Below are 14,123 nucleotides of genomic sequence, written 5' to 3'. Positions count from 1 at the left end.
CCGACAACCCGTGGGCGGGAGACACCGGGGCAACGCCGCCAGGCTGCACCCGTGTCCCGGTTCAAGCGCGTCTAGAACCGAAGCCTGATATCCAGCGTGCCTCCTCCGCACCTCCTGAGGCGGACACCCACCAAGTGTCACCAGACTCCATTGAAACGGCAGCCCCAGCGTTCATGCAGGGTCGTGGGCGTCCCCAGATGACGGTCAGAACCGCACCTGAGGCGATGCCTGGGTGGCTCAGTCAGTGACGCGTCCGACTTCAGTTTGGGCCACGATCTCACAGGTCACAAGTTCAAGCTCCACATCGGGCTCTCTACTGTCAGCACAGAGCGCACTTCAGATCCTCTGCGTCCCTTCCTCCTCTCTTCTCTCTCTTTCTCAAAATTAAAATAAACACTTTTTAAAAATACTTAAAATAAAATAAAATAAAATAAAATAAAATAAAATAAAATAAAATAAAATAAAATATAAATAAAATAAAAAATAAATTAAATTAAAAAATAAGATACAATAATAAATAAAACAAAAAATAAAATAAAATAAAAAATAAATTAAATTAAATTAACAAAATAAGATAGAAAAATAAAATAAAATAAAATAAAATAAAATAAATAAAATAAAATAAAATATAAAATAAAAAAATAAAATAAAATAAAATAATAAAAAACAAAATAAAATAAAATAAAATAAAATAAAATAAAATAAAATAAAATATAAAATAAATAAAATAAAAAATAAAGTAAAATAATAAATTAAATTAAATTAAATTAACAAAATAAGATAGAAAAATAAAATAAAATAAATAAAATAAAATAAAATATAAAATACAAAAATAAAATAAAATAATAAAAAACAAAATAAAATAAAATAAATAAAATAAAATAAAATAAAATAATAAAATAAAATAAAATAAAAAATAAAATAAAATAAATAAAATAAAATAAAATATAAAATAAAAAAATAAAATAAAATAATAAAAAACAAAATAAAATAAAATAAAAAATAAAAAATAAAATAAAATAATAAAATAAAATAAAATAAAATAAAATAAAATAAAATAAAATAAAATAAAATAAAATAAAATAAACTGCACCTGAGGCATGACAGCTGCCGGGAGGCGAGCAGCCTTGGCCGAGCCCAGGGCGCTGGCACAGACAGAATACAGGAGGAGGCCACCTCTCCAAACCATCCCCAAGGCTGAGGGCCTGTGACTGCAGCCACGTTACTGGTACAGGGAAGCTGGGACCACACAGCCCAGACCGGCAGGAAGACCAGCCACGGTGTCACCATGCCCGGCCCTCGTCTCCATGCCCGGGAGCCCACGACGGCCCTGGGGGGCGCCCTGCTCTGGCCTGCCTGGCCCCTGAGCCTCCCAGGAATGGCGTTGGACACAGCTTGGTGCCCAGGCCCAGGCCAGGAGCCCGCGGTCCACGGGAAGCAGGGGCGTGTGGAGAACAGTCTGATTTTGGTGTCAGGGGCTGATTTTCTGCCCTGACACGGTGGTGGCTCAAGGGCTGCGTCTGTTCTGTTCTGTTTCAGTATTCATGAACAACCCCAAAGCTGACGAGATACTAAGCAGTGAACTTGGTAAAAGAACCCTAGCAGATATACAACAAGCAGGCCAAGTTTACCTAAGCACTTGACTTCCATACCCTTTCTTTTTTTTTTTTTATTTTTGTTTTTAACGTTTATTTACTTTTGAGACAGAGAGGGACAGAGCATGAACAGGGGAGGGGCAGAGAGAGAGGGAAACACAGAATCCGAAGCGGGCTCCAGGCTCTGAGCCGTCAGCCCAGAGCCCGACGCGGGGCTCGTACTCACGGACCGTGAGATCGTGACCTGAGCTGAAGTCGGACGCTTAACCGACTGAGCCACCCAGGCGCCCCCATACCCTTTCTTAAAAAATAGCCAGAACGTGTTTAAAATGACTTTGTCAAAGAAGATACGTTCCAGGGAGGGTTTTATCCATCGTGGTAGTGAAAGCCCTAAGAGGCCCTTCATCCCCTCCACAGAAGGAGTCTGCCCCTGTTCCTAGCACTGGAAACCTACCCCAGATAACCGAAAAATGTTGGCTTCCTGCCACTGCCTTGAGTAGGAGCTAGCTGCAGTTTACTCTCTGCTCTCTTACCGGTGACACAGAAGCGTGAACGGTCCCTCGCGTCACTTCCTGTGCCCTGACACCCACTGCCTCCGGGACACCAGCCGCAGGCAGAGGGGGTGCCCACAGCCGCCCCCACCCTGCCTCTCAGAAGACACCCACGGACCCCGTCCCCCCAGGCTCTCAGGGAGCACCTTTCCTGCCTGCCGCCAGCCACTGGAGACATGGCCACAGCACCAACCCCCCCCCCAACGCCGGCGCAGAGACGACCCTCCCTCACCAGCCACAGCACCCCAGGTTCCCCCCCCCACGGCCAGCGGACACGCTCACGGGGTGCTCACACAAACCATGGTTTCCCACGCTGGAGCTCCTCTGTGGTCCCCTCCTATTCAGGGGGATGTTTCCCAAAGGACCTCCTACAACAAGCTGGGAAATTCTGAGCATCAAAATCATTTATTACGGGACACACCTGCAAGCTGGCGGAACACGGGACCCCCGAGCTCAAACACACACACACGGGAGAAAGGGGACAGCTTCTCCTTACGGCAGGAGGGCAACCAGCGAACGCAGGAAAGCGGACGAGCCAGCAGCCCCGGTGGTGACCGGCCCAAACGAATCCTCACCTACAGGCACCCAAAGCACCGCGGAAAGGCCCGGGGCCGGAGGGAGAGCCGCGCTGTCCGGGTCTCCTCGCCGGTCACTTCTCACCACAAACAGAAGTGTGAGCTCATAGCACCCTGGCAGACACCCGTTCAGCCCGCGACCAAAGTGAAGGTCGCTGGACACGGGACGGCCTGCCCCACGTGTCCCCAGAAGCTCCCTCCCACACGTCTACGGATTCCTGCCAAAATCTGAGTGTCGGCACCAGGAAGCAACAGAAGAGCTGAAAACAACAGACACCCTGGAAAGAAAACAAACCAGCAACAAACCCGAACGTGCCCGTTTCAGAAACGGCAAAGTCCTGGAACGCCCAGAAAGGCCGCGTCTCCCCTCTGCCGAGCAACGGCCTGCCGCACCTCCAACGTCCCTGGCACGATCGCGTTACGGGGGGAACCGCTGGTCCACACCTTCCTGCCCTGTGCCAGCACGTGCCCACGGGGCAGGGGCTGCAGCGCCCCAGGATCCCAGTTACACACACCCACGGCACACGGCTCACCTTTGTTGGCGGGAGGGGGGGGGGTCCTCTCCCGGCAGAACCCAGAGACTGGAGCCGTCACACGCACACACACGGCGCCTCACTGGCCACAGGGCAACACCTGAGGGGTCCAAACTCAACAGGCCCCACCCTTCATCTGCGTGGCCCAGACTCGATGCTCCTCCCTGTTTCCCCAACGGTCAAGTGGAGACACTGTTAAGTTCCCACCTCACCGGCCGCCAGGAACAAACGGGATACGGAGCGTGCACTGCTTGCTCAGCAGCGCGCTGGGGACCCAGGCAGAGCTGAGTGAGCGGTGAGCCCTCTGAGGGCACATCTGGCCAGATGCGGGGGGCAGCCGAGCGAGGGTACTCCGTCCGGGACCAGGACGACAGTAGCACCTGCATCCACCCCTCCTCCTGCCAGGACCTCACGGTGACAGAAGGCGGCAAATACGCAAGTACAAGAGAAGGGACAGAAAGAAACATCTGAGGAAGGAGACGGAAACACACAAGCGGCGTCTCCCCAGGGGACCTGAGAAGCTCAAGCCGACGCCAGCACTGCAGAAAGCAGGAAGCGGTTCGCTCGGCACGGATCACCCGGCAGCCCGGGAGCGGCCGCGCCGTGGACCCCGGGAGCGGTGGCCTTCACCACAGAGTGTGCGTCTGTAAGAAGCTGCTGGATGGCCCCAGGCCTGCACGCCCCCTGCCTGGCAGCAGCCCCCGCCCCTCCCCATCCTGCCCTACAATCCAGAACGCAGAAGGACCTCCTCCACAGAGGTGAAGCCAGGGCTCGGACGGGGGGACCCGGCAGAGGGGGGGAGGTCTGAGCTATGAGCTGCAGGCACATACTCACCTGCACCGTCCCCTGTGCGGTGACAGGGGCGCGCGGCCGAGAGGGGGCACAGGGCACACGGGGAAGCGCCCGGCCCTGAAGGCTGGGCCCACCAGGGACCCACGGCCGAGCGTGGAGGCCCCGGGGGGGGGGGGGGGGGGGGGGCACGGAGAGTAAAGACAGGAAGTGCTCCACTGCCGTTTATGGAAGAGCTGGTGGCGAAGGTGGCCTCCACCGTGGTCCTCGTCCAGCCGGCGGGGAAATGCCCCGCCACAGGGCTGCCTCCGGTCCCGGTTTTGAGAGGGACGCTGGTCCGTTACATTAAGGGACATAAAACCACTCCTGTTCCCCAGCAACCCGTAACCACGAACAAAAATGACTTTGGGGAATCATTTCAAAACCAGATTTGATGGCCTACATTCAAAACAAGACAACTTTTTCTTCTTAAGGTCAAGGAGAATCGCTTTATTTGGAAGTCTCTACTTACAATTTAATTAACTAGTCTCAGTTTGGCAATAAACCCGGAACATCAATCTCAGGATGCGGGGTCACAAAGATATCATCATTAAGGAGAAAAGCATCTAAATCATGAGCTCAGAAGGCCTCACGTGCCTGCATCTCATTACACGCTGGCTGGCCATCACCGCCTCCCGGTGTAAACATGCTCCCTGCTCGAGCGGCTGAGAGTGTAACGCTGACGGCGATGCTGGTGATCCAGTGACGGCATCTCCGAGTGGTTCCGGGAAGGAGAGGCCTGGGAAAGCCACAGAGACAGCACAGAACAGACAGAGACGGCGTCTCTCAGGCCGCCACGTCGGCTCGGCCTCCACTGTCCCGTGAAAGGGAGGCTGAAAACACAGCTGTAGACCCCTCCCTGGCCCACCCTCACTCAGCCCGGCCAACATCGGGCTGGCGATGGCTTCCAGGGGCCATAAGGCGGGCTGGGTGGTGTGGCCACATGATCTCGGAGCCCCCCCACCCCCGCCCCGCACAGGGAGAGTCTTGTGACTCCGTGCTGAGGGCAGGCCTGGAAGAAAGAACTCCCAGAGCAACTTCTAACACAGGACAGAGTGCCCTCGGCTGTCAAAACCTATCCACACATCGAGGAAGTTCTTTAAAAATAAGCTAACCCCTCTGTTCTCAGGTCCCTAGTTCCAAGACCCTCTTGGGCAGCTGCAGTCCAAACGTGGGAGGAGAGGTGTCCCTTAGTTCTAAGAAAGTAAATCCCTCTCTACCTATTCAGGGGGAACACCTGAAAACAAACTTAAATGGGAAGGAAAACACACAGGGCCGGAGGCAGCAAGGTTTTGGGACAGAGAGCAGGAAGCCAGAAGGGGTCACAGAGGGTCCCCAAGTGACAAGTCTGCAGCCCCATTCTCCCGACACATCACTGCAGCCCAGGAGATGGCAGGGGGGGGGATACAGGCCCAAATCCAAGGTCCAGAGACAACAGTGGTGGGGTGGGGGGGGTGGGGGGGAGCTGGGACCTACAGCTGGCAGGTGCGGGTGAGGGCAGAGCAGAGGAGGTCTGGCACCTGCCTGGTCTCCAGCTGCGACAGCTGCGGGGCTCGGAGCTCAGGGACCCTCTGAGTCCCTGGGCCACTCGGCTCCCGTGTCTCACGGTGGTGCTCAGTATTTCAAAGTTCTGGTGGGTGCCCCTCCCTGGATGAAACTGACAACCTCTGGGGGTGGTGGGAAATCTATCACATCAAGGGTCCTCCAAAGAGAAAGCACCGTCCCTGCAACCAGCATGATGGTCAATTAGCAGGAGAAGCCAATAAATCCAAGGGGCCAGCGGGTCACAGGAAAGCAAGGGCCTGGCTCCGTCCACTGGGGGGACGTTTACATCGAGCGAGACAAACCTCAATGATCACGAGACAGTCAGCTCTTACCCAGTCACTTGTGCCACACACCCAGTATTTTCCTGTCACATCACCAGCAGTCAATTACACTGCGGTCGTGCGGCACAAATTACGGAGCCTGTCCACACCCCAGATCCCCCTTCCATGAGTTAAAGGGAAGAAGGACAGGGACTGGAGAGTCTCAGGCAGAATGAGAGCCACAGGGGAGACCCGTGAGTACATAAGCACCCAGAGACCGCTCTCACCCACCGCCCCACAAACATCCGCTCTGCAAACCAAGAGTTCGACCCTAAGACCACATGGAAGCAATTCAAAGCCTTGAACACCGCGGAGCCCTCATGTTCAAGATGCTACAGGAAACACTTTATCCGTCAGCACACCACCACGAGGTGGGCACGGTCTGCACCCCGGGCATCGTGCTGCCTGCTGGGATCTCTGGGTGAGAACTCCAGCACAGGCTCAAACCCAGGAGAAGGGACCCGCTTTTTATTTAGAGACAGCACAGCAGACTTTCCGACCTCCTCCATGGGATGGCGTGACAGGTGGGGCACCGATGGCACCAGACGCTGGCCAGGAGTCCTAAGAGGAGCCGCGTGCGAGTTGCGGGGGGGTGGGGGGGTGGTTTGGTGGCAGGCATCACCATGGCACGGCTGCAGGCTGCTGCTCCCGAGGAAATCCTGGGGCGCAGGCAGGGACAGGCAGGACTCTGGGCCCACAGGACACTGCTGGTCCGACATGGGAGAGAGCTGGGACGGCTCTCTGTGTTGAGTGCCAACCCAGGACAGGAAGAGCTGGAGGGGACACGGAGCTGGACGGAGCTCACCCAGCCTGTGGGGCGGGTGCGGCCGAGAGGGCCCCGGCTCTCACAGCGGGGACGGTACCCCACCGCTTTGGAGGATACTGTGAGGAGTCAATACGGTAACACAGGTAAAAACCCGAGGATGTAGCCTGGTCCACGGCAGCCACCGAACAGACGCCGGCCACCGTTAGCAACCGCGGAGGCCCCGCTCAGGTGTGTGACAGAGGCTGAAGCAGAGCCTGGGCACATACTCCAGTTAGACAGCAGGTGCGGGCACAGAGTCCTGGCCCGAGCCAGGGAGACGGGCACAGGGACGCGGCCCCACGCGGCACACTCAGCCTCGCTGGGCGAACACACGACCCCCGTATCCGACGTCACTGCCGCCACACGTGTGCTTTGCCGGTCGCCAGGCTCCCGTGTCTCCGGTGAAATATCGCTATCATTGCGAATGTTCACACCAGCCATCCCGGGGCCTAATGAGGACGCGAGCGGGGGAGAGGAAGCTTGTTATTTTTCACTGTCGCACGCCGAAGGTTCCACGGCCGGGGCCGCGCTGTTGATTTATTCTCTGCTCTCCGACTGCTTACCTTGTAGCAGTAATAAAAATATTTTCACTTGGATGGTAATAAAGCCGAATCTAGTTTACTAGATGTAACTGAATTCTATCTTGAAAGAATAAGTCAATTTTAACCTTACAATGTAGTCAAGACAGCTTTCAGAGAAATTTCATTAAAATCACATTTACCCTAAATTAAAACACAGAGGACAGGGGAAATGTACAAGCAGATGAGGCCATGCCCACGAAGGGAGAGCTGTTCTCTGAGGACGCATTCTGGCATCTTCTTCCCTCGGGGCGGAAGTGTACAATTTAAAAAATACTGATGGCCACAGCCACCCTCGGTCTCCTGGGTTCGGCCTGTGTCGTCTCGCTAACGGGCTTCCCAGGGACCAGACGGAGGGGCCCGCGCAGGGAGCCAGTGCACACAGGGCCCTTGGCCGCCCCACAAGGTGAATGGGGCCAAGCGGAGCCCCCACATCACACTTGCCAGCACTCGAAGAAGCGTCAGCCCATCCGCTCCTAACCACGGCGAGGCAGTGAATACAGATGGCAGTGGGGACGGTGGCCACCGACGCCCAGCGCGGCTTCCAGCACACGGGCCTCCACGTCCGGGCGCGCTGAGGGCTCGTGGGGGACGAGCCGGAGCCAGGGCCCGAGACGGTCAGCCGCCAAGGGCACACACTTGCTAACCAGCGGTCAGGAGGACCCGGGGTGGTCAAGCATTCTTTCCCAGAAGCCCCAACGGGGCTCTCCCATCTTCCTGTTCTAACCCGCAGGCCTCTCACCGGCCTCCCACGCTGCTCGGGACCAGCATCTGCCCCTCGCCGGGGGACCAAAACTGTGGGACCTAATTTTCGTCCAACCCTGCAGCTGGAGGTCAGCCTGCCCCCCCGGGGGTGTGCCCACCTGCCCACTCGGTGTGTGCCCGCATGCCACCCCCCCAAGACGTGTGTGCCTGCTCACCCCCGGGGATGCGCCCACTCACGTGCCCCAGCTTGCCTGCTCCTCTCCAAACACCGAAAACCACGCCCCGAACAAAGGGCTTCCGTGTGCCCACAGCAGGGACGGGCCACTCAGAGCGCCAGGGCTCGCCTTGCTCCCGCTCTCATGCAGGAAGCCCCCGGCAGGAGGACAGGCTGCCTTCTAGGCTCAGGCCTGCAGACTCGCGCCCCACCCCGGCCCATCCGGGCCCCCTCCTTGCTGCAGCTTCCGACCAGGTGAGGTGCCGAGACCCTCTGTGGGAGCGGACCGGTCAAATGGGCACGGGGTCTGCTTTACAGACCAGCCCCCATGCCAACCGGCCACAGGAGATCCAAGGAAAGGATGAGAAGACCCATCCTGGCTCAGGCCCCAGGCAGAGGCCCCAGGCAGGGTCCCCAGGCCAACACTGTGGGGGAGCCACTGCGGGAGTGACCAAGGCCCCTTTCACAAAGCCACACCCTGCTGGCCATTGGTCTCCGGTCCCTCTGGCTGGAATCTGAAGAGGAAGGGGCAGGGACCCTCTGCCTCTCCCTCATGCTCACACAACATGCCTGTCCTCTGACACTTGGCCACTGCCACCAGGAGCATGCAACCCCCATGCCACAGCACGAACACCTTGCAGAGAGCTCTGGACACATGGTCCACACCCCCAAGAGTGCCCTGTGCACAGCAGGCTGGTGGTGGCACAGTGCTGGCACACTTCGGAATACTCAGTGACAGATCAAAACCTGAAGGCGCCCACAGGAGAAAATTCTGTAGGACCCAGGAGCTCAGGCTTGCCCTGGGCCTGGGCTGGTATGGCCTCTTCCCGGTACCGTCAGCAACACTTTCCAGGCTCCGGCCCAAGGGGGGGGGCCTCCTGCAGACTCCCCTCCATGACAGGCACGTGGGGTCACCGAGCACACAATTCACAAAGTGCTTCCCAGGCTGCACCCCACGATCTCCGGCTCCGGGCACTGGTCACCTGCCCTACTCTCGGCTCCCTGAAGTCCCGTCTGGCACTCGCTCCACACCGGCTACCCCCCTCCACGCAGCAAACTCCTTCCGTCTCCTGCGGCTGCTTTCTGTGTGCGTGGTGCTCAGAGGGAGTGCTAGGACCCTGGCTGCGGGGGACAGAAGCTGCAGGGGGAGAAGACGGTTTCAGGCAAAGGCCACGACGAGAGCCAGGAGCGGAGCGGAAGCTGGGACCACGTGCACTGACTGACGGAAAGCAAAGGGTCCGCCTGGGCCGGCCTGGAGCTGCTGGAGGAGGGGGGCTGGTTCATCCCGTGAAGGGTCTGGAAGCCGCGCCTGGACATCCAGCTGCTGTTCCCGGCAGAACATCGCGGCAGCAGGGACGAAGGGCAAATCCGGTTGAGCGACTCAAGGCGGAGAGGCCGGGCCTCCCCCGAGACCGCCTGTACTCGACTGACACGGGTCAACACGGCACGCGTCCTGCACAGCCCTGGGCCAGCGGATCTCAAAAGGTCACGTCCACAGTGACCGCACAGGAAAACCCCGGCACCCCCAGGGCAGTGAGCCCCTGCGCGACGGTGGGCTCACTCACGGGGCGGTCCAGGGCTCCTAGATCAGCCTGTCAGAGAATCACAATTCGGGGGTCAGAAACTGACCGAACCTAACGGAGGAGAACAACTGCGTGTGAAAACCGCCCAGCGGCCGTCGGCATCAGCACATCTGCAGCGTCAAGTCCAGCGAGCGCGGCGGCTTACGGCTCAGGGGACGATTCCTGGTGGAGGACAAAGCGGGCCCTGCTCTGACACGGCGGGCAACGGGGACGTGTGCTGAGCATCAGCGGGGCTCCAGAGAAACCCGGAAAGTACTGACACAGTAACCACGTCAGGAAGGAACCACACCTGGGGGAGACGTAGGTGTGTACGTGTGAGGGCGTGTGTGTGCGCGTACACGCATGTATCTTTAATTTCAGATAGCCCAGATAGCCTGTGTAAGGCAGGATTTCTCACCACCACCAGTGACCCCAGCCGCACAGGCAGCCCGGGGCTCGGGACCGGGTCTCGATCTGATGTGGCCCCGCGCTGAGCTCAGCTGGCATAGAGCTGCCCGGGGAGATACCGGCGGCCCAGTGAAATCTGAATTTCAGTGGGTGTCGTGCTTATGCTAAAAAAGGTATTATTTATGTGAAATTCAAATTTACCCGGGCGCTTACTTTCACGTGCTCAATCTGGCACTGCTGAGACCAGGTAGGAGGAAGGATTTATCTGTTTTTCACCAAAGGAAAGAAGGCATGGTCTGGATCAGAATGCCGAGAGTGGGGCCATTTCTGGTGGCTGGCTCTGGCCTTCCTGAGCAGCCTGGAGACAGGCCTAACGCCAAAGATGGAAATCTCTGGGCCGACATCTGCCGAAGATCTTGGCTCAGACTGGCTGAATGACGACCAGATTTCTCTCCTCCTTCTGGCCCACTGGGGCCTCTTGGGTTTATTGTCTCTGGAAACAATTTCGGAGCAGAGCCGAGCAGACCCAGGGCCCCGGGGACAGCAAGGAGTTCTGGGCCGTCAGGAGGGCAGATGACAGTCCCGGCTCTGTCCTAAGGCCAGCCCATCACCAGGAACGATCCCCTGGCTTCCCTTTCTGTGCCCATTTTGCGCCCCACGGGACACTAATCTATGAAGCAATTCTCTAGGATCTGATTTTAAGTCTTCTGAAAAAAACAAACACGGACATACCCAGAACCTGCTAATGCTGTGTATCTTGAAATATTCCTTTTGTAATAATGACATAGGCTCTCCCTTAGATTTTTAAACAAAAGATGTGGCAAGGATTTCATTTATATCATCTTATGACAGGGGCACCTGGGTGGCTCAGTCGGTTAAGCGGCCGACTTTGGCTCAGGTCATGATCTCACAGTTTGTGGTTCCAGCCTCTTGTCAGGCTCTGTGCTGACAGCTCGGAGCCTGCTTCGGATTCTGTGTCTCCCTCTCCCTCTCTCTCTCTCTCTCTGCTGCTTACCCGCTTGTGTTCTCTCACTCAGAAGTGAATAAACATTAAAAACAACTTATATCATCTTACAACACAAAGATGCATGACAACAAAGCCCGCGGTGCGGCTGCCCCCAGGTTTCGGCCACAGGGCTCTGAATGCAGCCTTTGGAAGGGCGCAGAGGCCGAACTTGGGGTTCACTGGAGATCGTGGGCTCTCGCAAGTTGCCATCAGAGGTAATGGACATAAGGACAATATACGCACAAGGCACATCATCTGAATATGCCGCAAAAATGTGACATTTCTTTCAAACACACGTACGTGCTAGGTGTGAGGTGGGGCAAAAATCCCCGAAGGTGCTTCGCGTGCTGAGATTCTCGCTGCACGAGTGTTAACCTCTGCTCGTTATTACAGCAGCAAGTTTCTAAATAATTGGCGTGAACTTATGCTTTTACGTACAAACATCACGTGGTAAGCAGGGAACAGACACGCTGAGGGCACGTGCTCCTGCCCGTGGGCACGTCTGTGCTGGTGCACGCGCGTCTCTGTCCACCATGGCACTGGGCTCTCCGCTTCCCTCTGCCCCTGACTTTTGTCACAGCACATGACTTGGTTCGGCCAACGAGACACAGCACAGCTGTAGGAACCACTTACTGCCGGAAGCGTTAAGCACCTGTGAGTCCTCCCCAGAATGCTTTTCCTTCCATCACGGGAACTGGGCGGAACACTCCTGATGGCAGCTGAGCCTCAGCCTGAGTGCCAGAGTGAAAACAACGCGGGACCTCCGGCCAAGCCACAAGGGATGCGCTCACTGTTTAGGCTGCTGAGATGTACAGGCTGTTTGTTCACAAGGTATCGGTGAGCCTGTCGTGACCGTAACGGTGACATTCGGCTTCCACCCAACCCGGATTTTTAGAGGCTTGGCCAATGTGCGTTCTCGATGCACCTCTGGAGCCAGGCCGTGCACTCGTACACCGTGTGTGAGAGTTCACATCTAATCGTCCCGGAGAAGCAGAGGGCACGGTGGTTCTTTTTCTCCTGAGGTGCCATAACCCTCTCCTTTGTCCAGAGACTTCTCGCACTGACCACCTGCCCCTCCCCACAGGCTGGGGTTGGACGATGATTTACCCACTTACAGGGGATCTGAGTTCTACTTCTGCTGCAAGAGTAGCTTGTATGTGCTTTTATTTGCTGCGCGTGTTGATTTGCACGGTTTCTCAGAGGTAGCGCAAAACAGCGCAGGCAGGTGGCCTTCTGGAATTCCCCATTCACTCCTGACAGATATTCTGGCTGGATGAAGACTCTAGAGTTACATTCTTGAAGCACGTTGAGGCTATCTTCTCATATCTTTGTTGAGAAGTCAGTTTTCAAATAGCCGTTCTTAGAAAATAACTTTTCTCCAGATACAACTTTGTCTTTAGTTTCATTAAACTTCATCAGGATGCAGTTTTCCCGTTAGTAATTCTCCTCTGGATCCACTGGTCTCTTAAGTCTGTGAACTGGTGCATTTCAGTACTTTTGGAAAATATCTCAACTTACCATCTCTTCAAAGTCTTACTCATTCTCTCTCTTCTCCCCCTGTGTCTCCAAACAAATGTACATCAGGCTTCCTGCCCACACCCTCTACATCTCCTGCCTTCTGTGATTTCCATATTCTTACCCTCCGGGTTTTATTATGGCTATTTCCTTCCAACCACCTTCCAGTTCACTAATGTTCTCTTTATCTGTTTCTAACCACTAAGCTTTTAATTTGATTATCACATTTGCAATTCCAGAAATCCTATTTGGTCATTTTTCAAGTCTCTCGGACAAAATTATACAGTTTCCTATTCCCCTGCAGACACTTTCAAGCTTTCAAGCTTACTTGATTTTATTTCTTTGTACAGAGTAAGGATAACGGTTTCATGGTATATGCCTAAGAATTACAAAAGCACAACCTTTTTTGTGGACCAGTTTCTGTTACCTGTTGTTTCTACTTGGACTTACTTAAGGAGTTTCGAATAGGTGATAAGCTTTGATTGGACGCACATCATATTATTTGAAAGAATTCAGTTCTGGGACCTTGCTCCAGGAAAGAGTTTGCCTCGCTTCTCTTAGGCACTGTGAGTCCTCCATAGAGAAGTACCGTGATTGAGGTTCAAACAACCCTGGTCCTCCCAGGTGACGTGAACCAAGATTACGAGACTGTATGAGAACCGATTCCAATTTTCCCCTCATGGCCCCTCTGCTTGGTCCCAGAACAGTTACAGGCATTTCTCATATTCTCTGTCCTGGGTAGCTAGGGTTTGGGTTGAACTCACTCACTGTAGGAGATATCAAAGGAACAACTCCAGCCGGGACTATTTTTCCAGATTAGCAGATGCCCCCAGAATAACAGCAGCCTTCAGTGCTGGGCTCATCTCTCCGGGCTCCAGAATTCTCTTAGAATGTAGCCAGCAAGTTTTGTCTTTTTGTTGGCAGTTCAATGCTTTTGAGAAACGTTTCCTTTATGTTCTTTCTTTCTTTCTTTCTTTCTTCTTTCTTTCTTTCTCTTTCCTTCCTTCTTTTCTTTCTTGTTTCCCCGTTTGTTTGCTAGCTTTAAAACAAATCCTCTCCAGTTTGTGCAGTGGGCAGCTTGGCTGAAATCGTCTGGCCCACCGCCACCGGGTGAATTTGAATTTTCCAGTTTTATCCGTGTAATTAACTTCACCTTCTTAATCAACCAGCCCATGTAGGTGTGCTCCTTCACCAAAGTGCCAAAAAGTTCTGAAATAAACACCGTCCTTTCCCCAAAATGCAGAAATGAGGCATTAGCTTTTTTTTTTAAAGCAATTTTGCCTTCCTAACACATCCTGCCCTTCATAAAATCTTTACAGTCCCTGCAAAAGTTCCAAGTCCACAATTTCTCTCTCTAAGAGGTGAGCAATGAAACGGGGGGAG

The 14,123-nt window shown here is 54.4% G+C and overlaps 1 protein-coding gene across 4 annotated transcripts in view; it reads right to left on the bottom strand.

Annotated features, from left to right (window-relative positions):
* The window catches only part of TBC1D22A (TBC1 domain family member 22A), a 320,415-nt gene that overhangs the window by 101,091 nt on the left and 205,201 nt on the right, over positions 1-14,123 (bottom strand). The window contains exon 11 of one of the 4 annotated variants that reach the window (XM_042948146.1): positions 4,634-4,821. The exons of the other annotated variants lie outside the window; for them this stretch is intronic. Coding sequence (XP_042804080.1) covers positions 4,649-4,821 — 173 coding nt within the window. The 3' untranslated portion in view covers positions 4,634-4,648. Of the gene's footprint in view, positions 1-4,633; positions 4,822-14,123 lie in introns of those variants that run through there. 4 annotated transcript variants of the gene reach the window in all.

The sequence above is a fragment of the Panthera leo genome, chromosome B4 (genome assembly GCF_018350215.1).
Source record: "Panthera leo isolate Ple1 chromosome B4, P.leo_Ple1_pat1.1, whole genome shotgun sequence".
NCBI classification, from domain to species: domain Eukaryota; kingdom Metazoa; phylum Chordata; class Mammalia; order Carnivora; family Felidae; genus Panthera; species Panthera leo.
This window is presented reverse-complemented; position numbering and strand designations above follow the sequence as displayed.